This window comes from Sylvia atricapilla, chromosome 10, assembly GCF_009819655.1.
Source record: "Sylvia atricapilla isolate bSylAtr1 chromosome 10, bSylAtr1.pri, whole genome shotgun sequence".
Taxonomy (NCBI): Eukaryota; Metazoa; Chordata; class Aves; order Passeriformes; family Sylviidae; genus Sylvia; species Sylvia atricapilla.
Genome location: NC_089149.1, coordinates 10,499,211 through 10,524,579, shown reverse-complemented (window position 1 = coordinate 10,524,579; position 25,369 = coordinate 10,499,211). Strand labels below are relative to the sequence as shown.

At 42.5% G+C, this 25,369-nt stretch overlaps 1 protein-coding gene across 5 annotated transcripts in view; it reads right to left on the bottom strand.

Moving 5' to 3' along the window:
* The window catches only part of LPP (LIM domain containing preferred translocation partner in lipoma), a 318,669-nt gene that overhangs the window by 21,572 nt on the left and 271,728 nt on the right, over positions 1-25,369 (bottom strand). For all 5 annotated transcript variants that reach the window (XM_066325946.1, XM_066325945.1, XM_066325948.1 and 2 more), the window contains one exon: positions 21,292-21,461. In XM_066325946.1, the coding sequence (XP_066182043.1) occupies positions 21,292-21,461 (170 nt within the window). The remainder of the gene's footprint in view (positions 1-21,291; positions 21,462-25,369) is intronic.

The following is a 25,369-nucleotide window of genomic DNA, read 5'->3' as shown; positions in this document are numbered from 1 at the left end:
CTGACTGTGTGGAGAGCTGTTAAGATGTCAGATCATGGTTTGTTGCTCTCAGGGAGGCTGCTGCAGCACTCAGTCAGAACAAGTTTACGTCTTGGAGGAATTAATTTGTCTGAATAATGTCATCCTGGTTAAACAAAATGTTAGGGAAAATATTGCAGCGTTCTGGTGCACCTCCCTGAACTGATGCCTATATATGGGGATTAGCCAGCGTGAAAGGGATCCTGCTGAGTCAAACTGGATTATAGCAGTATTATTTTACAGAGACAGTAGAAAAGAAGACGGAGAAAGGAGCTAGGGAAACCTTGCAAAAGCATCAGCGATTTGACATGTTAAAGCACACAGCATAGATGTGAAAATGCTGTCTGCTTACACAAGTGCATCAGAGCAAGGTCAGCTGACAGCAGTAACCCCAAAACAGCCCTTCCAGCAGCGCAGCTCCCAGAACGCAAGGTGGACTCCCGTGCTTTCTCAGGCATTAGGAGATGTGTTTGTGTTCCCATGGTGGCACCCTGCTGGTGGTGGTAATGTTCCTTACATGGGGAGGATGTCCTGGAGAGCCTTGCCAGGCCCTCCCAATTGCCCAAGCAGCACATAAGGGGGCAAATGAGCTTGCAGACTCAGCTCTCAGAGCCTTTGGGGAGCTGGTGCAGATGGCAGGAAGGGAAAACATGTAGGTTTTCAATGAAGTCCCTGTTGTGCCTCCATTTATCATCACCAGGCACTCACACAATCATTTATGTGGTGATTGTTCAATGCTGGCTGGAGACTCAGGGCTGGTGGCAATTCAGAAACAGGACATGTCCTTGTACATCTTGTTTGCAGAGCTGGATCTGCAGTGTGTTCTTAGAACATGCCTGGAGGGCTGATGTCCTCTCTCTCTCTCTCTCGAGCAAACAGCTTGACCTTACAGTAATGGCATCAATTCCTCTGCCTGTCTTGTTCTGGGCCCAGCAAATATTTACCTGTGCAAACACGAGATACCCTAAACTAACCTGCAGTGCAGGGACAGAACACTGGGTGAATATCCCACAGCTGCAGTCCATGAACACTGCAGACGACCCAAGGGTGGGTGAAGAAGACCTCTCCACAATTATGTCATTAAAGGACAGACCCTATTTAAGCACATAAAAGCAGCAAAACTCAGGCAGAGAAGAGGTGACACATTTTAGGCCAGAAAGAGTTGTCACAGTATGAGGCAAGGCTTGTGCCTCCCTTTGTAGTGCATCTATTCAGCAGTACTGGTCTTGGTGGATCAAAACCCCTGCTCCTCCTGGGAAGTGTCAGTCTGAGTGTGGTGGATTGTGCTAAAAGTTGTGCTTTGCAACACTGAGCAGAAGGCCGCTGTGGTAGCAGTGGAAAAACACTCCACCATCCTCCACTGCCCAAAGCCAGAATATCCAATGCAATGCTATGCTAGTCACAGTGTACAAACACATGGTTTGAAGGAAAAATTCAAAAGGATTTGAGTCATGGGAATATAAAAAAATTCTTAAAAAACCAAATAGAACATATCAGTCATGTTGTAACTTAGAAAGCCAAAATTTCCTCCCAAAGACAGCGGTGAAACAGTTTCCAAGATTCCAGGACATATCTCTGTCTGGAGCTAATAAAGACATGTTTTTTAATCCAAGTTTCAAGCCCAGTAAAATCCATTTCTGACAATAAGAACCCAGCCAGCTGAAGAAATCACACCATGCCTTCCTAACCCACCTTTTGCTCACAGGTAGCATTGTAGTCCATCCAGCTCACCCCTCCCAGTGCTGCCATGCCCATCATGGTGCCCACTGCACACCTCCCATGGATGAAGGCCCTTTTCCATCTCCTTTTTGCAGTCATCTGTATTAGCTGTGTGTTTTTCCAAGTGGGAAGGGGGAGCAGTCTGGGAGACTGTGGTGGGAAGACAAGTGCAGTCCTGGCCCACATCACCCCAATGAACACTTCCATCCCTGCCTTGACCCTCTCTGGCACATTCCAGGGTATTTTCTGCATGCTGGCTTTAGCTGGAGCTACAAAGAGAGCTCTTCCAGAGCAGTATTTTCTGTCACATCTCCCCTACATCTATGACAGGGTGGTTTTGGTTTTGCCCTCCAGATGAGGCAGTTTCAGAGCTTGGGTCCACTCATCTCCAGGGCCCATTTCCTAACTACTTAAAACTACCTGAACATATTGCAACTCCACTTTCTCTTCTTGGCAGCGTCAGAGAAAATGGTCAGAACTGCCTCTTCTGGTGGAGTCAGTCCTGAACGAGAGTGAATTAGAGCGTGACTAAACAACTAGGCCACGTGGGAGCTATAGGTGGAAGAAAACCTACTTTCTAGGTACTCAGATGCTGTTTGCCTTAAATACACCGAGCAAAGGTGACACCAGCACTGGGGTGATTGCAAGAGTTGTTGGTAGGGCTGGTTAAAATATCTTTCCCTAGGAGGTACCAATAACTCTCCACCAGCACTCCCAAGGCACATGCATGTCAGCCCAAGCACGTGGCCTGTAGCGAGATGAAGTTATCTGGGATGAATTCCACCACAAGCATCAGACCCATTTAATAGCAATCCCCTTGTGCTCCCTTAAAGAAATAGCAGTAAAAACCAAAACAACCCCCCACACTCCCTGTGTGTAAACATCGGCAAAAACTAAGTAGTTTAATATATTTTGCAAAAGTAAAACCAGAGTAAATGCTTTGCCTCCAACACATCAGGAACATATTATTACCACATTGTCTTCAGTGATTATTCAAGCAATGCATTTAAATGTTCAGGGAGAAGAATGTTTGCTAAAATATTGTTATGTAACATGGGGAAAATGACTAATTCTGCCCTTGATCTTTTCCTATTTTGCTCCAAGTAAGAGTCATTAGAACTCATTCTCTGGTCGAAGCAGCAGCATGGCCGAATTCTGACCCAATTCCCCTAGTGGCTTTTACAGTGGGCCGATCCTATCGCAGGCAGCTGAGCTGTTCCAGAATTACTGAGCATAACTGTCTTCTGAATCAGTCCTCCAGGGCTGCACTTTTCCAAAGACAGGTGGAATAAACAACACACATTTCTCCGTGCTCCCTGCTGACGGAGGTCAGAGATCATTTACTTCCCGTTCCTCATGACTTGTGAGGAGTCTAAAGCCTTACACATGAGCCAAGTGGGGCCAGCTCCATCCAGCAGTTGTGTGCATACTTCAGCAACTGCTGATTCACAGAGTGGGATTGCTACATGAATTCCTCTGTCGACAGCAGATGCAGAAGATGAAGACCTGTTCTGTGTATCCTTATTTCTAGTCCATTTGCATCAACAGTATACTTACAAGACAAATAGACCTGTCTGTTCTTACAGACAGCTATGAAAAGCTGACATTTTCCTATTCTAGTGGAAAAATTAAAGTAAAAAAAACCCCAAACAAACCAACAGCTACCGGAAAAGAAAATCAAAGGTTAAAAATTTTTCAATAGCCTTTAAGTTGTGACCCAATCCAACCTGTATTGGACTGAAACCTGTCCTGCATATACAGTAAGAAGATGATACTGACCCTGGACTGTATTTATAGAAGAGTTCTGGTTACAGCCAGTAAGAAAAAACAATGTTGTTTGAAGCTCTAGAAAGGCCCTTAACTTCCCCTCCTAAATAAACAGTTTGCACAGGAAATGCCTAATCCTGCCATACTTTTGAGAATCAGCTTTTCACTAGTGGGAAGAAAAAGAAAAGAAAGATCTGTTCTTGGGGTTTTCTTTCAAAGCTTTTAGATTCTAGCCTTCAAAACATGTGATTTAAGATTTACATTTTGGGGGATAACTGGGGTGAAAACAGAAGTTCTCAATGATCTTCAGCTGAAATCCACTTCTTGGACAACTTTCTCCCTAAGTCACTGGAGAGGCAGGGATGGGTTTTAGCTCTCACAGGGCTTTGTTACCCCATCAGATGATACCTCACAGCTCAAGTATCTGCAGTCCTGATCAGGCTGGGATTGTTTTTTATCCTTCCTATAACCTCCAGCTAGGAGCATAATAATATGCATGATTAGATAGGCTGGTCAAGTCTACATTTTGCTTAACTTGGAGTTAAGGGGAGAAAATTTATTGAAATCAAGTATTTGAGATGTATCCAGATATTTCCACAGCCAGAATCCAGCACCTTGGGGCCAACCCTATAATATTCTCTCTCTTTTCCTAAGATTGAGGTTCAAAGGCACTCAAGAAGCTCTGTCACTGCATTAACCCATTCCAGTGAGTTTTACCCAATCTGCCACACAGATCCTAATTGTCACCCACTGGACATCTGATACAACACTTCTGTTATTTTTAACTGACCACATCCAAAATAAAATTACCAGCTCAGTCCTCAGTGAGTCTGACTTGAATCCATGTCCCCTCAACAACAGCAAGGACTGCTCTCAGTGGAGCAAAATGCATCAGCCTGCTAAGGGATGGTGAGGCAGAAGGTCCCTGACCATACCAGGAAGTTCTGGAAGGCAAACAAGGCTCCATCTCCAGCTAGAGCACCAGGGCTTATTTTGCAATTAGGCAAGAGAAGATAAAGGGACAAGTAAATTTCCTGCTGTGATGGGGCATTTGCAATGCAGTCTCTATAACTGCATCTCATTCCTAGCAGTACCAGTCTGCACAGTGCTGGGTTATTATGTAGTGTCTTGGACTGCTTGGAGGTAATAAGCATTCACCGAAAATGGACTGCTATTAGCCACTGGCAAAAGCTGATTATAATAGTGCCAGCACTGGAATATGTTTTCCACCCATTTACAAGAGGAGTAAAATAACAGGAGGGAAAAAAAAAATCACATTTGCCAGTGTTTGGAGCGCAGTGTGCTCTACATACAATTATCGAGAGAATGACAGGAAATTGACCCATTTACTCAGAAAAGTTCCTATCGTGTTCTGCACTATTTCATTTCATGCCCATTTGAGAACAAGTCATTTCTCTTCAGGGCAGAAGATAAATTGTCAGCTCGTACACACATCTCTTTCCATTGCCAGGCACAAAAATATCACAAAGAAACATTTTCCTGCCCTCTGCTTAATTTTCTTCTTCTTCTTCTTCTTCATCTTCTCTAATAAATGGTGCTAACTATAAAAGTCAACGGACTGTAAATAAACTCAATTCTATTCCTACCTTACCTTATGATTGATTTTTGGACATAATGTATTCCACCCACCAGGTCTCTTATCTGATTCAACTACTTTTCTCAGCCCCAAAGAAAAATCAGACAACCTTGGTGGAATAGCTTCACGTAAAAACAAAAACATTTGGCAACTACAGTTTTCCTAATGGCATGTTGCAATACAGGCTGTAGAGCACATCAGTGCCCAGCTCCATGTCAGCATGGGGAGAGTCCTGGTGTTTAGGCAGAGCGGCTGCCAGCAGGGCCATTTCAGAAACAGCAGCAGGAAAAGGCACTTGGGTTATGTGTGTACATCTTGGACAGGGTGTGGGGAAGCCTCAGGCAACTTCCCAGCTCTGCCCTTGGACTTACCCTGCCCATTTAAGCCAACCACTTTTCTCGCTCTGAATGTGCTTGACAGAGGGCAAAAGAGCAACTGGATCACCATCACGGACAGGAAATTCACAAAAAATTAGTGTCTTCAGCATCTAGAGACCTGAAGGCAGCAAGGTCCACAGGGGAAGCAGCAAGTGCATGTAAGAAGAAAAAAGGACATCATGGCAATATCTCTATCTACATGCTAAGCTCAAGTTTCTAGAGAACTGAGTTTGCTGCTCCTGCTTCATTCAAGTGGCAGTGCTTGGCTCTGGTTAATATCAAGGACATCAATGGGCAGAGAATTCCACAGCATCTCTGATGGAAATGCCAGCAGTCTGGGTTTGCAAGAACACAGGTGTCTCCTGTGCTGTACAGCTGGAGAAGTGCTAATGTAGGATGGACCATGGGCACAGAGGAGCCAGCATGGCAGTAATTCTGTAATCCCCAGCTCCTGTCAGATCCATCAAACACCATTCCAGTCCACAGCTGGTTTCTTTGTTCCTTCACACCAGTTTCTTGAGGTTTAAATTAGAGCAGCTCCACAAACCTGCAGTTGACACAACTTTTCCTGCAGCTGGCACATTGGCCAGCTTATCCTCCAGCCCTTGCTCTGCAGGGTGCAACTTCTTTCACATGTCCATAGTGCACACAGTGCTGAACAACACACTGTTCATTTGCCCTGGAACTTTGTGTTCAGTCTGATCACTCAACACTGTTTTTCACCTGAATAGTAGCTTTCCTGTGCTCTTCCGTCCTGGAGCATCATTTCTAGGAGGGAAAATTACCAATCATTTGGAGCAGGAAATGAGATGGAGAAGAGAGCTCAGAGTAAGAACTAGCCTCACTAGTTACAGCACTCCATTCCTATACTAAGCGCAACAAAACTCATGTTTTGCACAGAAACCAGTCATGGAAAATGTTATTCTGGCTTTGACTATGATGGAGATATGGGATGGAAATACACAGAATATCAGCTTGGGAAGTACAAAGGAAAGAAGAGCCTTTCTTCACAAAAAAGCAAAATATTCAAGGTTCTGCTAATTCACATCTGGACTACTTCCCCTCTCCCCTCCAAATTTGTTCCCCAGGTAGTAAAAGTGATTAGCAAAATAACAAAAGGAGGAATTTCCAAGTCAAGATTCATATGGAAATTATAGTCAAAACCAAGTTGTTTGGATCTGGTCTTTATCCCAAGGAAAAGCTGTTCGCTCCTGCTTAGTACAGAGCCCAGCTGCCTCTGAAACCCAGAGTCTGCACATACCTATAGGGAATGTGAAAAAGAGAGAGAGCAAAATAAAACAGCTCCCTGCCTCACAGTGAGAGGATTTTGTTCCTCTCTGGCCAACAGCATGGACAACCAGACACATGCAAGAGAACAGCAGAGATCATTACCTGCTGGGGAATAGGATTGCTGTTCCCCTCTGTGAGGGCACCCAGATTCACTCAAAACAGTGGAAGCATTAAGAGACATTTTTACCTTCCTGTCTTCATCAGCTAAGGAAAGAATTTCCTGTGGCTAATTACACATTTTAGCACCAAGGTAGTGATTGTCCTCTACAAACATCTGCCTCCATCCTGGGGGAGAGCCCAGCTCTGACCACAGTTCCTTGGGCACTGGCACTGGGCAGGACAGGATGGTGGTCCCTCACCTCCTGCCCCGTGAAGCACACACAGTGATGGGAACATGACCATTTCTGAAATGGGATCCAGCACTGGAGGCGCCACCTCCTGACTGTGTGCAGCCTCCTGCTCTGTGCCAAGCCCATCCAGTCCTCCACCCAGCTGCCCACCCTGCCTGATCAAAGCCCAGAGAGGCCTTTGGGTCTGTTACCAGGAGCCAAACTCCTCCCTTAAGGTCAGATTCAAAGTCCACCAATCCACATATCTGTGGCAGTTTTTCCACTGATGGGATATGGCTCCAGTTTTCAATCAGGTAATAGCTTGCTGCTTATCCACAGATGAGGTTCATTGGGCTCACTCTTGGTCCCTTAGAAGATAACCAAATTCTTCCTAACATTGAGAAAAAGGAGACAGGATTCTTCAAATGCCCCACTCCCTCACTTTGCTTCCTATTCCTTAGTTTATAAATGGTGAAGTATGAGGTTCATATTAATGCCATAGTCCTGAAGTTCTGTTGATTGCCACTCAAGGGTGAGACCAGGGACGTGACCCATCCACCATCTGTGCAGGAGGAAACTCCCTTGCACATTTGGAGGAAATTTGCCTTCGACTCCCCACCTCACTTCATACATTAATTCTCACCTTCTTTCGACATGAAAAAAAAAAAAAGGGAAGAAAGAAAACAAATATTTTCCTCTGCCAATACATACATGAGTACACATGCCCAAATACTTAGGAAAAATTGAAGAATCTGTAGATGGAGGGGTTAGTGCTGGATTTTAAAATTATTAAACATTATGTACAAAGAAAACATAATGAGCTCCTACGGGATGTAGAAAAAATTACCCATGAATGAGAGGAAAATGGATAACCACTCCTGGGTTTGCCACTGGTGAATTATTTAATAATCACTCCCCAGCAGATGGAATATATTTATCTACCCCATTGGAGCACGCTTTGCAATTTATTTACACTGCTTTAAAATATGATTATTTATTTAAAAAATAAACAAGGTAACCACATGGGAAAAGGAAGGAAACAAGTTTAGAGGGGGGAAAAGTATGTTTCATACTTTTCAGTTAATTTTAGGGAATTTCCACTAAAATTAATTTGAATCTTCCTTATTTCTACTTTAAAAAACAGAAATTGAAAATTCTTTTGATCAAGCCAGTCTAGATTCTTCACACACTCAAGAGGATCACTTTGTGAGATGGGGTTTGTGTCTCATGTCTTTCATTAGCCACATTGTCTTGGGCATCACAAATCAGATTCAGCTCCTATTAATTTTAAAGGAAACATTTAAATTTGGATCAGTGGGAGCAGGCCCATAACTTAGACTAATTTGTTTTATGGGATCCAGTCCCTTATCTGAGCTAGAGTGACTGTAACCCATGGCTCAAACAGCAGTCAGCCTTGCCATTTAATTAGCTACTTATTCTAAAATGCAAAGGGTGCCATTTAGCAAAGTTTGAAAATGCAAAAGGTACCCTTTAGTACCGTGTAAGTGCATGAGTGTACTGCCTGCTCCCAAAATTAAAGTGGCAGTTACGAGCAAAAGGCTCTGCCCACTCAAGAGCCAAGTGTGCTACTGATAATTGAAGACTGATTTGGACAAACCTGAGGGAAGGTCCACGAGAGGAAGGAATACCATTCCCAGGCAAATGCCAAATCATTTCAGATTGAATTTAGCTTCCAGATTCTTCCTGTGCAAGTCTGTGTGTATGTACAGGTATACATTAGCCATGGAGGGCTGCACAGAAACTCTATTACCCAGCTGGGCACAGATGTTGTTAGGAGCTGGAAGTCATCTGGGAGAGGGGAGGTCAAGAGAAACCCCGCAGTGTAACACAAGCTTTCATACTTTGCCCAAAGAAAACAAAAAAACCCCAACCCCAAGCCCTAAACCACTGTTCCCTCACCAAAGAAAAAACTAGCTGCTGTTAGCGAAACCTCTTCACGAATCTTTCAACAATCCATTCTGATTTTCTTTAAAACCAATGAAGTTTATTTATATATCTCAAACATCAAGAGTCCCATGGTGAAACTATCAATGGTTATTGGAGACATAACACTTTAGAAAGTGACTAAGGAATTAGATGACTACTAGGAGTTTAAGTCTCATTGTCAAGAGTGGGCTAGCAAACCAAAAGCGGCCAATTCTTCAGTCATTTATGTGCTTTTGAAAAAGATTCTCCAGGTCCTCACACCTTCTCCAAGGCTTCTCACACCTTGCTTACCCTCCCCAGACCAAGAAAATCTGAAACTAAGATGAATCCAGAATAGGTATTTTGTAAAAGATTTTACCTTAAAAAAATAGAAAGCTGACAGACTAAAATTCAGCTGCAGGCATGAATATCAGTGTTTTACCAGCTAGCTAGTTCAGCAAAAGGGCTGCTCTATAAATAATCTATTATAGTGAATGCTGTACATCTTTGAAGTAAAAATGGACTACTAGAATTCTCTTATTTAGTTCAGGTTCAGAGGAGGAAATCAACTCATCCTCCTTACTAGGAAAAGGCTCAAACATAAGCAAATCCTCTCTTGAACTGAGAGTGCTGCATTTTCAGCAAAAAATCCAAACTGACCTCTACAGTCTCAACATCCTGGAGGAGTAAAAGCAAATTCACTGTATATTATTTCTGGAAAGACAGAGAGATCAGATTTCAAATATTACTTCCACCACAACAATCTAACACATGAAGACAGACAGTACAGATGTGCATTTCTAGGGGGATGTGGACAATACAGACAAGGGAGCAAAGTCCTCCTGAGAAGGAAAGATGGAAATGTCAAACACCTTGTGTGGAGTTATGTACTCATTTATTTTAAAGACAGAAGGGATTAAATACATCTACATAAAGGAAAGAAGGAGTGTTTAAACAACAATAAAAAAAAAGGTTTAGTGGCATTAATAAAGAACTCCCTTAAACCACCATGTCACCATTAAAGTAATTAATAGGGCATTGAAGACATTTCAGTGGAAAGAGAGAAGTGCTCGCATTGGAGCCTTTCAGGTTTTCACATGACCTCAAGACAGACTACGGCATTCCTGTGCAAAAGTACCCTCTAAAAAAGAGATGGGGGCATTCAAGTCTATAAAAGAGTGATTTTAAAATTTAAATGATATGGTCTAAGCCTAAAATGCAAAGGTTAAGGGAATATTAGAAGGGCAATAATTCTATCTGATTAAACTTTTATCCAGAGTGACAATAAAATGTTCAAAATGAATTAAGGATTTTATTAACAGATGCAGAGGCTCTATAAAAAGAGTTTGAAATCTAAGTACCAGAGAGGAGAGGTTTAATTTTTTTTTTTTTTTGTCTGGATGGAGGTGATATTACTATAAAACTTTAATCTTATTGCCATGCCACAGTGAAAGTAAAACTGTCAGAGGTAATAGAGCAAATCAGGACTGCTTTCTCTCTCCGCTCTGTTGCAAGGGCCTCTTTCCAGAATATAAAAATATGCATGTTTTATGTATGGCATTGATCCTACAGGTGACAGACATGTGGACAGGCTGTGGGTTGATGATTCACCTGGGCTTCTGCTGGTTGCAACAGTCCCAAGGTGGTAAGTACAGGCAAATTATATGGACCATTTCAAATGAGTACTGAGCAAAAATTGGTGCTGTGCCACCAGGGGTTCTTCAGAACATTTCAGCTTTTCCAAAATGGAATTCACTATTTCAGGTGAGTTTTAGACATTTTACTTGTTTATTAGTACCTGTATGTAGTAAGAGGATAATACCAATTTCCAAGCTCTTGAACAAAGGCATTTCACTACTTTAGAATGGTCAAGTTTAAGCCAGCCATAAATCTGTAGAGCAGGATAAAAAACCAGTACTTTTTCTGAAAATTATTGGTAAATGCTAGATATGCTTTAGAGCACAGCTCAGCTCCATCAGGGTATTTAGCAGCCATGATTTTGGCCATTGCTAATTTTTCTTCTGCCTTGCTGCTGCTAAATTCTGGCAACTTGGTTGCCTTGGTGATGGCTGCAGTGCCTGTGGCAGATGCACTGGAAGTCATCCTGCAAAATGGTTTGGCTTTTCTGGGAACTCTTGAGCCTTTTGCATGTGGGCAGGAATGTTGGATGTCCACCTGTGTCTGCTCCACCACCCTCCGCCCCACCAGTGTCAGCACTGGGCACAACCTGGTCCCCAGCCTGCCCCTGTCACATCTTCCAGGGGAGCACCCAGGGCTCAGCCTCTCTCAGTCCCCACAGAGCCCCAACATGCTACAGCTGCCCCCATTCCCTGCTGAGGCACCCAAAAGGCACCTTTAGGGATTCCCACATCCTCCTTTGGCCCTGCAGCACCCAGGAGAAAAAGCACAGCTCCTCAGAGGAGCAAAAGACTGTAAATTGCCAGGGAGACTAGGATGTCAAACAAATATTTTTCTTTTCACAACAGAACATAAATATTTGGCAGCACATTTAATTTAAAAAGTCTAGAAGTTACTCAAAGAGATTGGCGAATGTTGCTATGATGTTCGTTTGCTTCCTAAAATATGACCAGTCACAGATGGCTTGCTGTAGGAAATATTAAATAAAATTTTTAAAGTGTTGTCTGGATTGAACACAGATTGCATTTACACAGATACCTTTGTTGGTGGAATGCCAAGATGGTGTAGTGGTTCAAACACGACCTTAAACAAAAACCTACCTTGTCAGGAGCTAATGGAATATTCATACTTAAAATCTCAATCCCTGATAACATCTGAGAATTAATTTACATTTCAACACTGTTATCTTTCCCCCTCTTGCTGTATTTCCCTTCACAAACAAGGGAAAGTATCTGGTTTTGGTCAGCAACAACTTTTAGGTTTTGGGCACAACAACCATCACTTTTTACATCTTCGAAGCAGCTTGAAAAAACACCCACATAAAGAATGTTAAGTGACAGGAGAATCTGGAAGGCCACTCAATGTCAAAGAGTCAAACAGCAAGGATGCAAATACAATAAGCTGCAGCATTATACACATTAGTAGATTGACTTCAGCAAGAAAATAAAAATCAAAACAATACAAAGATGTTTTTCAATGGCCAGCATCTGCAGGAGCACATTCCTACAGTGACTAAAGACTATCGCACCTGTGCTTTATAACCTCAGACCAAAGAGGTCACAAATATTCTTGGTTTATTTCTTTCCATAAAGCTGGATCTTTAACAAGAACAAAAGCCTTTGAAACATGGGCATGTAACATAAGAACTGCCACCAGTTCCTAATCCTGCACTGTCTCAGAGAGCTGCGTGGTAACTCGGCTTTGACAGTTACAGCATCAGGATCCTGTGGAAAACCTAAACGGTGCTTCTGTGTCAAATGTTTGTCAGGAAACAGCAGCCAGGGAAAAGCAGGGACAACCCTGAACAGACCTCATCGCTCATTTTCAGCAATCCAGATGCTCTGTGAGTTCCATGCTCACCGACGTGCGTGGTGCTATCCCTGCCAAACCCCACCAGAGGCCTCGCAGAGGTGGGTGCTCACCGCGGGACCAAAGGTCTCACTGACCACATCGACCTCTCTGCTCCTGTGAAGGCTGCTACTTACCAGTGCACAATAATCTCTTGTCCCCAGCAAATGCCACAGCATCAGAGTTGAGCTATAATCTGGTTTTCCTTCTGCCCAAAATACCCCAGTGGATGATTTTTCTCTTCTGTCAATATTGTACTTGGTCCACAGCTTTGTAATCAACACAGATGAGATGAAACAACAGTCTTACAATTTGCTTTGTCCCTACGTGAGTACCAAACACTCTCCATGCTCTTAAAATCAATAAACATTTTCTCCTGTCACCATTCCCATTTGTTGTACTTTCCCTACACTGGTATGATTTTATTTTTTTCTAACCAGAAATCTTCCAAGCCCACTGGGGTTTCTGTGTGCGTGATGGTAAGTTAAACAGTTTCCCCCATTGCAAACAAACATCACATGCACGCAAATCATGTCCTGGAGTGAAGAGCAGAGGCAGACACTAAAGGGAGGATCGACTCACAGACTGAACTTTTGCCAGAGCAAATTCCTTGGAGTGTGGCTTCACCAAGGAGACGGCTCAAGTGGCATGCTGCAAGAGCCTGCTGAGCTCCCTGGCACTCAGGCTTGCAAATCACTGTCTGGGCTGAAGGAAAAGGGCATCTGGAATTGGGAGTGAGCAAGACAAGATTTTGCTCTCTTCAAGGCTGCTCAGGGAACCATACCTGCTAAATCCAAACACACCCATTCCAGGACAGATTCAGCTCTGTTACACACAGGTAATGGAGTATGCTCTGCCAGCATGCCTGGTAAAAATAACCAATACTTTATGGTTTGTTTACTTCAGTGACTTCCAATTTATTTTTTTTTTAAAGTCTGGACACTGCAGTGCTTTGACATCACTGCATTAGAAAGGACAGAGCTCCATAATACACAGATCTGATGGAAACACACGCCTAAATTACAGGCCAAATTTCATATAAATCATAGGCTTTCCAGAATAATTGTCTTCAGCAGCTTGAATTGACAAATAACTATGCAGAGTTAGAAGCAAGCAGTAGGACTACACGGAAAGGAACGCTGTCATAGTACCTTCCACCCTCCTGGGTTTTCCAAGAGCCCTCACTCATCTTTCAGATGCTCGTTCATATTCATGTCCAGTCTCTAAACAGCAGTGATTGGAAGAGGGGAAGAAAAGAAAGGTAGCTCCTTCACCTCGAGATCTTGGCAGGCTGAACTGCAAGTAGGTAGAAAATCAGGGCATGGAAAACTTGAGCTCTACAGTGCAGGATGTGTTTGTGGTGCTGGACAGGTCATTCAAGCTTAGAACTGGAACAAGCAAGGCTAGAAAACACCCCTAGGTCTGCCCATGCCTGGACCTTAACTATTCCTAAGAGATGTTTGTGCCACCTGTCCTTGAAGGCTTCCAGCAATGGAGATCCATGATCTAAACAAACTGCATTTACACTTCTCAGGGTCAGATCTCCATCTGCATTATGGAGACAATGCTGTTGCCCTTTCCATAGAATTGCTGTTTACCAAGAAGTTTTTTGGAGACAGAGACTTTCATTTGCTGACACACCACAGTGAGAGTTTGTTACGGTGGAATCTTCAGATGCTGCTTGGGAAGCAAAGGGTGAAAGCAGCAAGTAGTTCACTGAGGAGCTGGTGAAGAACAGTTTAAAGAAAAGAGATGAACACTGTTAACACTGGATGTAACTTGCCAATACTCAGCTACACTTGACTGCAAATGAGGAAGATACTACAAAGATGTTATTCTTTCCTTATAAGCCATTCCTGCTAGCTTGCAAAGGCAGCAAGCTTTGGGATATGTTCCATAGGGAAAGCTCAACACACAGCTAAAATCCATTGCTAAATGACTTTGCCATCCCCTCTACTGTAGCATGATCCATAAGTGGATCTATAGCCAGGAGCCATAAAATCCCATTAGTCCTGCAGAAAGGCAGATTATTTTCTTCCAAAGAATATACAGTTGGTCAGTGGAATTCACCCTGTGAGGCGAGAAATTCACTGAATGGCAGCAGCTGGTCCTAAACAGTATCATCTTTTCAGTCACTAAGAACTCTTCATTTCCCATGGTATAGTTTTTCTAGATTATACATGTCAAATCAATGCTTAGTTCATATAATCAAAATATGAAAAATGCCTCTAATTATAAAAGCACAAGGCAGAGACAAGACTACAAGTTAAGTTGTTATGTTGCCAACACACACAGGAGAAAGATCTGGATTCTAGCAAGTCATCACAAAAATTTCAAGCAAGCAATCTCAATCTCCAGGTGTGGAGGAGGAGTCGTCACTTAATATGGACACATTTTTAAACAGGGGCCATGAAAGGGAATGAAAAGTGATCCATTCCTAACAAAACTTCGCACCACTAAGACATCAGTGAATAGTTAATCAGCACTTCATGTCCAATATTCCAACACAGATGTATCTATTAAAATGCTGTCCAGCACTATGGTACTTTTCCAAAAATATCCCCCTCATGACACTGTTCTCATTGGTAGCATCAAGTTGCTATACCTCCACAATCCATGGCTGGTCTTCCTCTAAAGCACCACTCCAGTTAGCTTTCTGGAAAGTCAATTACACCAAGGTACATTGGTCTCAGAATCTATCACCAAGGTGAGCACAGTGCAGTTCTTGGCAGGGCTTGCTCTCATGTCTTCCAAGAACACTATGCATTTTCCTTCTTACAGGCTTGGTTTGCAGACTTCTTGTCCTGTCCTTGTTGGACAGCAAGATGAATTGGCTCTGTCTTCTTCAATATGAGCCTCTGGGTCTCTACAGAGCCGTCCCTGTAAAGCATTACCTCATCATCTCATGGTACACTTTCTCCCCTTTCTTTATAATTCCAGTTTAGAAAGGAGGTTATTGACCTCTGCTGACTCCCCCACCCACCCACCCCTTCAAAGATACCTTTACCCTTGCCTCGTGACAAAATAAGAGGCACGACCCATCCCCTGTAACAGCTGGAAGGCCACTGAAAAAACAGACACAGTCTTCCAGAGGGTCAGCTAAGTTCAGCTGTCCCAGTTCTGACAGAAGCTGCTTCATCGACATATTCTCTCACACGTTTTTGTACCTCCTAGACCTGGAAGCTCCAGGTGCAGCTTATGCAACATGTCCCATCCTCCTCTATCTATGGCCTGATTGCACAAGAACATTTACCACTCAAAGTAGTAGAGTTGAGCTTATGGCCACCACTCATCCACCTTCTGTCTCCAGTTCTTACATCAGCTGTTGCTGGGTGCTATCAATAGAAAGGGCTGTTACACTCTTAACGGATTCACTAATTTTTCACTTTTACAAATGATCAGTTTACTAGACATAACAGATTTCCCCTGCCATTATGTTCTTCCCAAGGAATTACCAATTGGTACAAATTTGCAGACTAGCAAAATTATCAGCGCTAATAATCAGTAGGAATAAAACACGCCTGTGAGCGAGCCAAAACTCTGGACCTGTTTTGTGGCTGCTACGCCCATGGACCACTTCTGTTGAGGGCAAGAAATACTCAGGGGCTGAGCCTGCAGCTGCCTGGCACAGCCCAGCTCCATCTCTGTGCCACGGGAGCTGAGCCTTAATGCTTTTCGATCCACGGGTCACAGGTTCAGCTCCCTGCAGCTGATGACTCACACAGGAGCTCCGAACTAAAACTAGCAACACCAGCTTTTTTCTAGGAGAGGACTGAAGAGCAGCATTGATCTCAATGAAATATTTCGAGGGCAGAAAAATTCCACCACGCAGAGTGCGTGACTTCTCTTTAGTTTATTTTATATTTTTGTTCCAGTTGTCATTTTGAATTCAAACTCTTTGGAAAGCAGGCATAATAGTCTTAATGATCCCATTGAGCAGTTTAAATTCAAATTGTGGAGCACTTGCAATACCATGCTGGCAGCACTTTCCATAAATTACTCTCAAATTCAATACGTTGCTTGACAAAAACAAGAATAAAGGGCTTTTTACTTTAAAAAGAAGAAAACTTGTATCATAAAAAAAAAATCTTTAAATTATAGTTTCTCTTTTCTGGTCCAATTTAAATTGTTACATAGTTGCTAAATTAGTGCTGTAATCCCTGCTTACAAATTGCAGAATTATTTTTAAAAATAGACGTAGTTTTACTGCAGGGAACAGCCTTACACTTTAAACCCTATGTGCTGCAGGAAGCTGCTCTTGCACAGCTTTCAACCAGCCACACTCACGTGCACACAGGGTGAGGTTTACATTACCAGCCACATTGAAGCCAATATTAGTCTCACCAGATATTTCAATGAGGCAATAATCAGGGCAAGACTTCCATGCACAATTCTTCTTCCTTCAAGCACTTCCACAGCTTTAGTACTATGGAAAGATAAACTTCACCTGCAAAAAATCCTTGTAAGTGATCTTTGGGGATGGGTTTGAGATATTGTCTTCAATATCTCGCAGTGCTCAGCAGAAATAGGAAACCTCAGTCCCTGGGTCTCCACAAGGCTCTGCAGAGGATATCCTCTCCCCTGCTCTAGCTTGACAGAGAGTTTCTTTCTTCTCCTTCAATCATTCATGATTTCTAGCCCACCACTTCTCTGTAGTCTTTCATCTGACCCTGGTTATTTCTGCTTTCTTGTACCCTTCCCAGTCCCACCATGGTCCTCTCCTCAGGTGGGTCACATTGACTTGGACACAGCAGAAGAAACACAGAGAGGCCAGGAGCACCAGCAAGATCTTGTTGCTTTCTGCATTAACTGCAGCAGCCCAGTTCCTCCCAGCTCTCACCTCAGAGTGCACATCTCCAGCTGCCAACCACCAGACTGCCAGAAGAAGGGAGAAAGAATGGAGGGAAATTTCCACATCCCAGAGAAAGTTATCTGGACATCAAAGAAGGCCCCATTCACAAAACAGCTGCATCACTCTTGCCAGACTGGTGTGTCTGGTTAACCTTGTGTTCAGTCCTTATGATAACATGGTATTTGGACAGCAGACAGCTGGCACTGCTCAACATCTTGCTCTTCAGTCTTTTTTAAAAACACTTCTACTGATATTACGCTTAGCCTTTTCCCTGCTCTGAGTCTGGTGTTAAAATCTCTTAAACTACTTAAACTACTGTTAAAACTACTTAAAGGAAGCAAACCAAATGTTCTTTTGTCAGTAATTTGCCCTGTAAGGGAGGGGGAAAATAAACTGATAACATACTGCAGACACGGCATTCATCACGTGCACAGCAATGCACTGGTTACACTGGAAACCCTATCATGGTATTTCAGATGTTAACTTGACTGTCATAATGACTGGGAAACATCTGTCTCCTATTAACACTTTAGTTTTTACAGTTGCTTTTAGTTCAGCAGAAGTGTCTTAATGGAGAAGACTGGTACTCTTTTAGAAATAACATCAATAATGCAAGAATCCTTGGATGCAGAGCAAAACCAGCAAACACATTGGCAACAGAACTCACTGCACTCAGAAGATGTAACAGGAAATGACAGTGATGGGTTTTTGGGTGGGAGAATTTTTGTGTGAAAAAAATTAACTTTGGTACTCAAATTCCCATTAAGAAAAATTTTTTTTTTCAAACAGGTGATTGATTTCCTTAGATGTTAATTCAGACTTTTGGGGAATTTCATCCTAATTGGATCACTGATAAATAAAACCAGAAAAACTAAACAACAAAGAAAACCCCTTCTGCAGGCTATTTGGGCATAGTACTGACTAACCAGTAATTAAATACAGCTCTTCACAGTAATCTTAATTATGACTTCACTACACCACAGCTAAGCAGAGTCACACAACAAACTGAGAAGATTAGCCAATTCTAATAGTTGAAAAACATTTATTTTTGTTTTTCTGCATAGTTTTTGTGCGCATAAGGCCACAAGTCACACCAGTGAATTATTAAAAATAATCAAAGGCTTCAAGAATTTATATATCAGAACTAGGCAAACGTTACTAGGCGAGTATTAGTTTATTCTCTTTATATCAATAAAGTCTCTATGGCTTGCATAAGAGGTCAAGAGTTTTTGACTTGGGAAAATAGGGATGTGTGCTAGAAATCAGTGTGAATTAGGCAGACCAGAAACAAGTTTCACTGAATTACTCACACACTAGCTGAGAACCCTGTCTTCTCAGTTGGCCACTGCCATGAATTAGCTGTGCAGTCTTGGGCCAGTCACGTCTGCTGCACCTTCCATGGGAATTCAGGTCCAGAGGAATCTGAGTCAAGGTACTTCAGTCGCATTGCCTTTCTACAGATCTAAGATTCCTAGTATCCAAGCTATTTTCTGATACAGGGACTTTAGGAAACAAAAAATACCCCACCCACCTTCAAAAACCAAACACCAAACCCCCCCCCCCCCCAAAATCAACCAACCAACCAAAAGGAAACAGAAAAAAACCCCAAACCAAAACACAAATAATCAGTGGCCACAATTCAGCAGAATGTGGCTAGACAGGCTAGATTTTAAGCAGGTCATTAACTCTGAGTTCAGGACAACTGCATCACATATCTAAAGGCATCTAAAGACAAAAGCAGTCAGACTGTGCCTCATCAATTTAAGGATCTCATTCATCTGCAAGAACAACTTGCAAGCCTAGCTCAAAGCCTCAGTGTACTTAAGCATTCATTATCCTACTAAAGCCAATGCAGGCCTCATTCCACTGAAAAATCAATGAGACATATGCTCTAGGACACAAATTCCTCAGGCCTAAAGCCAGAGGCATGGCAGAAGCTTAGATCCCTTGTAGATCTGGCTTTCAACACAGCAGAGCCCTGAGCTTTCTGAAAGACACTGAGACATAGGCTCCCAACAGTTGTTTCTTCCACATTTAAGAGTTTAATATGCGCTTGGGTTTGTTTTTTTTTTTTTCCCTTACTGCATCAGACTGCCAGATTCCTGCTTCTCATTTTCTACTCACAGTTCCAGCTGTCCAGCTACATATATGTAGCCCCATCAGCATTGCCATCCTTTCCCCTGCATGTGCAGCAGCAGATGGAGCCAGACGTGTTTTGGGTTAACTCCATAACCATGTTTTTGTGGACTGCATGGATAGACATCTAAAGGCCCCTTCTGGTTATATAAAAGGAAGCTATTAAACGTTTACTCTTTCCTCTGTACTCAGAGCTGCAAAGCCATATCACAGAACATACAAATGCAGATGCAACCAGGCAATTATCGTTCCTTTATCCCTTAAATAGATAGAAGATAAATTTGAAAGAAAATGAGGAACAGAATCCTTCTCCCTTTCCTTTTTTATCCTTTTATCTCCCAATGTAGGAAGTTTACTGAACCCTTGCCAACAATTCACTCAGGCTAATGAAGTGTATAAGTAATGGGATTAAATAATCTTAAACCATTACTACAGTGGCTAATGCAGATGTTTTCCCAAACTAAAGCAGATGAGTGGTGTAGAATGCGTGCTTGATTTAAAAAGGAAGAAAAGAAAGTATCAATCTGCAGGCAGATGAAGTCAATTCCAGCCTGAAGTCAATGAAATGTTTAATTCCAGTTACATAAAGTTGCTCCAATTATATTATGAATGCACCTTCCTAAAGTCTTCAGTGCTTTGCACGTGGTTAAACTTGCCACAAAACGAAACTTAAATTTTTTATGGTGCAATCATTTTAGTGCAAACAAAAACAGAAATTATTTAAAAGGTACATATTCCACAAAAAGACCATTTAGCTGTTAAAAGCAAATTAACAAGGCCCATCTATCACTGCCATTGTAAATAAGATACAATCTTCCCTTTTTATATTCAATATATCAATCTCACTGTGAAGGCTCTGTAGAAATAGAGAGAACAATGAGATATGGGTGGCATTTTCAGAAATATTATAGTGTTATTGCTCTAATTATCATTGGAATGACAGAAATGTCATGAAAAACATCAGTTTTTACTTTCAGAAGTGTAAATCCAATTCTGGAAGGGTCTTAGGTCCAGTGTTTATAATAACTCAAAACTGGAAGTTTAGAGAAAGATCTGTCAGTGTTTTAAGAATGTTCCAGTGCTTTTCTTGCTTTGAGTTACAAGGATAATCCTTATATACTGGATAATAAGGTCAGACCAAGGTGAAGCCTCAGGCACATTATGGGATGTTTCTTTAATTTGCACCTGTGCAACTGGTTTCAGCTACTTGTTATGGGAACCTCTTAAAATGTGCAGTTCATCAGAGCAACTGTTAATTGTTTGCTTTAAGACCTTGTTGGAGGCATGAAATGAAATTTTAGGGTAATGTACGCTTCAAAAGATATCTAATCCAAAGGCCCTTAGTTCAGTAGAAAGTCTTCCATCAAGCAAGGCAAAAGTCTTGATTTTAGAAGTTTTAGTGCTTTCTTGCATCCCACCTCCTTAATCTTAGTGGGCACCACAGTCTGGAACCATTTTGGTATCAGTTTTCTCAACACAGAAAGCTGAGAACCACACTACTGCTAAAAAATGACTGCATAGTCTCCTTACAGAGATGAAACAATCACAAAACCCAGCACTTTCTCCTGCTGTGCCCACTTCATTTCAGAGGCAGGCCAGACCTGGAAATGTAATTCACTCAGTAAGCTGAAAAGACACAGGGTCCTCTGAAGACCATAAAAAAACCTGTTGCTCATGGTACTGCCACAGGGTTGTCAGATTTATCTGTGGGGCAACTCCACAGCAATGAAAAAGAAAAGATGTTTCCCATGTCTGTGCATTAAAATCAGGGCACAAAGAGGAACGGGTACTCACAATGTAGCAGGGTTCACAGTAGGCTTTCTTCTCCACAGCGTAGAAAGGCTGCCCCCTCAGCTTGTTGTTGCACTTTATGCAGGTGAAACACTTCACGTGGAAGACTTGGTCCATGGCTGTGCAACCGGTGCCTTCTCCAACAACATTCTCCTCGCAGCGGGCACAGCGTCCTGTCACCAGGGGAAAGGACAGCAGTCAAAGCAAGCCCCTCGTCCCAGCTGCACAGGACATCCCTCCACTCACCCACGGCTACACAGCAGGTCAGGGGCACGTGGCAGCTCAATCCACAGAAAAAACAATTTGTGCCACTGCTGGCAAAGATCCAGCTCTTCTCACATTCATCATTTAGCTCAAAGATCCAGTGCCACTGGATCCATATGAAAAGATCTAGAAAGGACTGAAACTGGCTTCCCAGACAGCACTCATGTCAGTTGTGCTGCTGTAAGACAGCAATCATTGTTAGGATCTTGAGCTCCAGATACAAGCCACTCAGCTATCATCTAACCCAGCTATATAGTCATCCTCAGCTCCTCAGTTGGATGGGATAAACCTGTGCTTTAAGCCTTGCTTCCACATGAAAGGATTTTGTTATGGGAGGCATAAAGCTGACTGGTGGCAGCACAGTTTAAAGAGAAGTTTTTGCTGGTACAGTTTAAACCAACTCTCTCAATGGAGCCAATAACTTTCTTTTTTCTGTTCCAAGATTAATACAGATGAAGATATTCTGTCTATTTGTAGCACAGAAACTATACCTAAAGAAACTGATGTGTGGATACTTTATTCTTACCATCCTTCAAGAAAGGCATATCAGAAACTGCTGGTAAAGACTCTAAGTACAGACAAGCCTTAAGAGCTCTGTCTGTTTTTGAAAAAGGTCCTTCATGTCAGATACAAATGCATAACAAAAAGTCTGCAGACACACACGTACAAAAAGCTTGCTGCCTTGTTCAGATTGCTGCTAAAGATGTTATGTGGCAGACAGATTTAAAGCGAAGACAAAATTTCCATAGCTCGTGGGAAAAACATTTTCGTAGGGAAGACTGTGGTGCAGAGATGATAGAAGAAGTGGATAGAAGACACACCTTTGCCATTTTTCTGTGCCATTTGAGTTCTAGAGAATGGAGATAGGCCATGAAGTTCCTTAGGCAACAACTGATGTTGAAAATGGCAGGCATTAAGAACAAGGTCAGCCACACTACACAGGAGAACACCACCAAAGGTAACAGAGCAACTATGATCTAGGGCATTGTCTCACTCTAAATGCTACTCCCCAGTTTAAGAGTAACTATGGTGACCCCAGCCTAGGGGCCCTGCACTTCTTGAAGGCTTCAAAAGGGGAGTGGTATGGTCACTGAGGGTGGGAAGGGAAGCAAGAGCTGAGGTACAGCCAGGAAAGCAGACTGAGTTCAATATAGAACTATTCATAATGGCATATAGAAGTAATATGTACCTGATAATAATGACATAATCCAGTAATGATACAATGCTCTCTCAAATCATGGTCTTTTCATGCAAATACTGCACAACTTCCTACAAGGACTTAGACCTGTCTTGTCATCCCAAGAGCAGGACTGCTGCCCTTCACTCTGCACTGTCAATGTCCCCACACTCATGACTTCTTTCCTGCCTGTCCCACACTCCAACAAGCTACATTCAGGGAACAAAGCATGTAAGCTACTTTTGGATCCCTCAGGATGTGGCAAGATGGTATATATACACTTTTGAGGTATATTAGGAAAGCTTGGAAAAGAACCCAGATCATTACAGTTTGCTACAATGGTATGTATAACTGTAGTTGGCTTTATACAGGAGAGACAGTTCCTGACTCAAACAGCTCCCAGCCTGAGCAATCTGGAGGGAGAACTCACCAGATGAATCCAGACAAGTCTGAAAATCCCCCAAATGGAATTATTAATGCTGTATTTAAACTTAACTTTCCTTAGCATTTGTTATTAGGGTTTTGATTGTCACTGTTGTGCTTTAATCACTCCATGTAACACTTCTAGAGAGGACTCCTTTTTTAAGAGCAGAAAAGGAATTCAGGTTTCCCAGCATGGTGGTGAAACTACAGAGTATGAGGGAAGAATGGAAAAAAACCATGAGGGCTAGGAAGAAAAAACCCAAACCCACTGGAGGGAACCACAGGAGCAAGCACTGCACGGAGAAGGAGGCAGAAGACTCCTTCTGTGGACCACAGGAGAGCCCTGCTCAGCCCTGCATGTGGACAGCACAGAGCTGCTCCAGGGCCTTCTCCAAACATCTCGTGTAGCTGGGCTGTAATATGAAGAGACGTCTGGGGAGCAGTTAATATCTCTATATATAAAACATGAAATTGAAAGCCATTAGTGTATTACTTTACACAGTGTTTTTCCAGAGGGAATATTCCGCTGAAGAATTTATTTTCCCTAGTGTGCCATTCTGTGATCATCCGGTATTATTTTTATGAGGCATTTGGACATGGAATAATGTAGTGTCTATGCAAACACTTCTCAGCTTTCTTTGTTAACATCTGAGCAGAACATGTGGGGATCTTTTCTACCCCTCCTTCTCTTCTCACATTCATAATTTAGCCAGGTCTTGTGTGTTTCAGCATTTATCTTCCTCTTTGACCAAGGCATCTCTCCATTTGCGGAAGAAGTTGTCTACATGGAGAGCATACTTTTGGCTGTACTTGTGCCAGGAGACCTGGCTGTTTCCTAACTCAAATATATATGCCTGTAATCTCTGACAAGTCACTCACTGCCTCTGTACCTCTGTCCCCTCTTTGAGCAAAGGGTATAAAGGCATCTTCTCTGCCTCCCAAAGCTGCCCTGAGGCTACATTCTCCCATAGCTTTGAGGTATTCCCCAACCACACTGCTGGTGGTCAGATACAAACCCAAGAGTAGTGCAACACGAGTCTTGGGGCAACTTCTCCCCTTTAAGTTGGTTTCCTGAAGTTTTCTTTCCTTTTTCTGGGTTTTTCCACAGAAGATTCCCACTGAGGCAGTAACAGACTTAACCTGTCTACATTTATGAAAGTCCAGGTTTTGTTATTAAGTACACAGACAGAAATACTCCTATAAACTCTCATACAGGAAAGCTTAAAGATAGCTTCCTTTTTTAATAAGTTTATATGCAAATTATAAGACCATGGCCTTGAGCAAACCATGTTTTTCATGAGACATGGCCACTCTAGTGAGAATCAAAACACAAGCTCTGTGCCTAGCAACTCTCCCAACCCACTCACTCACCCAAAAGGTAAAAGCAAGTAAGCCAAAATATTCAAATTTGGGAGCTTGCAATTGGGTGGCTGGATCCACTTAAAGGCAAGTGGGCAAATACACAACCGATCTGGTTTGCAGCAATGTGATCACTGAAGACTGCACCTTCTGCAGACCTTGGTGCAGTCAGGTTTCTGCAAAACCTGTCTCTTCACCCAACTCCTACAACTTGCTCAAATGTAGTTGAAAATGGCTATTAGTTTCAAATGTTGGTGAGGGAGGAACTGACAAGCAGACAGGCACATGCACACAGGCAGTGTGATTGCACAAGCCTCATTTCCTTAGAAAACCAGAAAAACCCCACTAAAAACAATGTATCTCTCATTATGTCTGATAAAAACAAAACAAAAGTCTGCTTTTCCTGTGTGCCAGTTACCAACGGCGAAGGTATTTGTGGTTGGGCTCACCACAATTAAGTGCCCACACATGTTCCCCATTTTAATATTTTCACACTGGCTCAAATAACCCAGTCCGTTGTGTGCAGAATACCCATGAGTGAATGCAGAACAAGTTGCACTGCTTATTGGGAAAGAAGTAGCAAAGGCAAAGTTTGCAAGACTCAAGAACAAACAGATTGCACAAAAAAGATTACACAAATAATCTAAGAGAAAAATAGCAGGCAGCGTATTACAGTAGAAACACAGAACAACGTGACCCATTTGCTTCCCGCAAACAGCATTTAAAAGGCAGCTTAAAGACAAAGGACAAAATTAGCACTAAACTGCATGAAGATGAGAAGCTATGTCATTTCAACATTCTTTCTTTGCCCCTTCAGCCCTTTTTAGATCCTTTTTCAAGATCATTTCAGCAAAACTA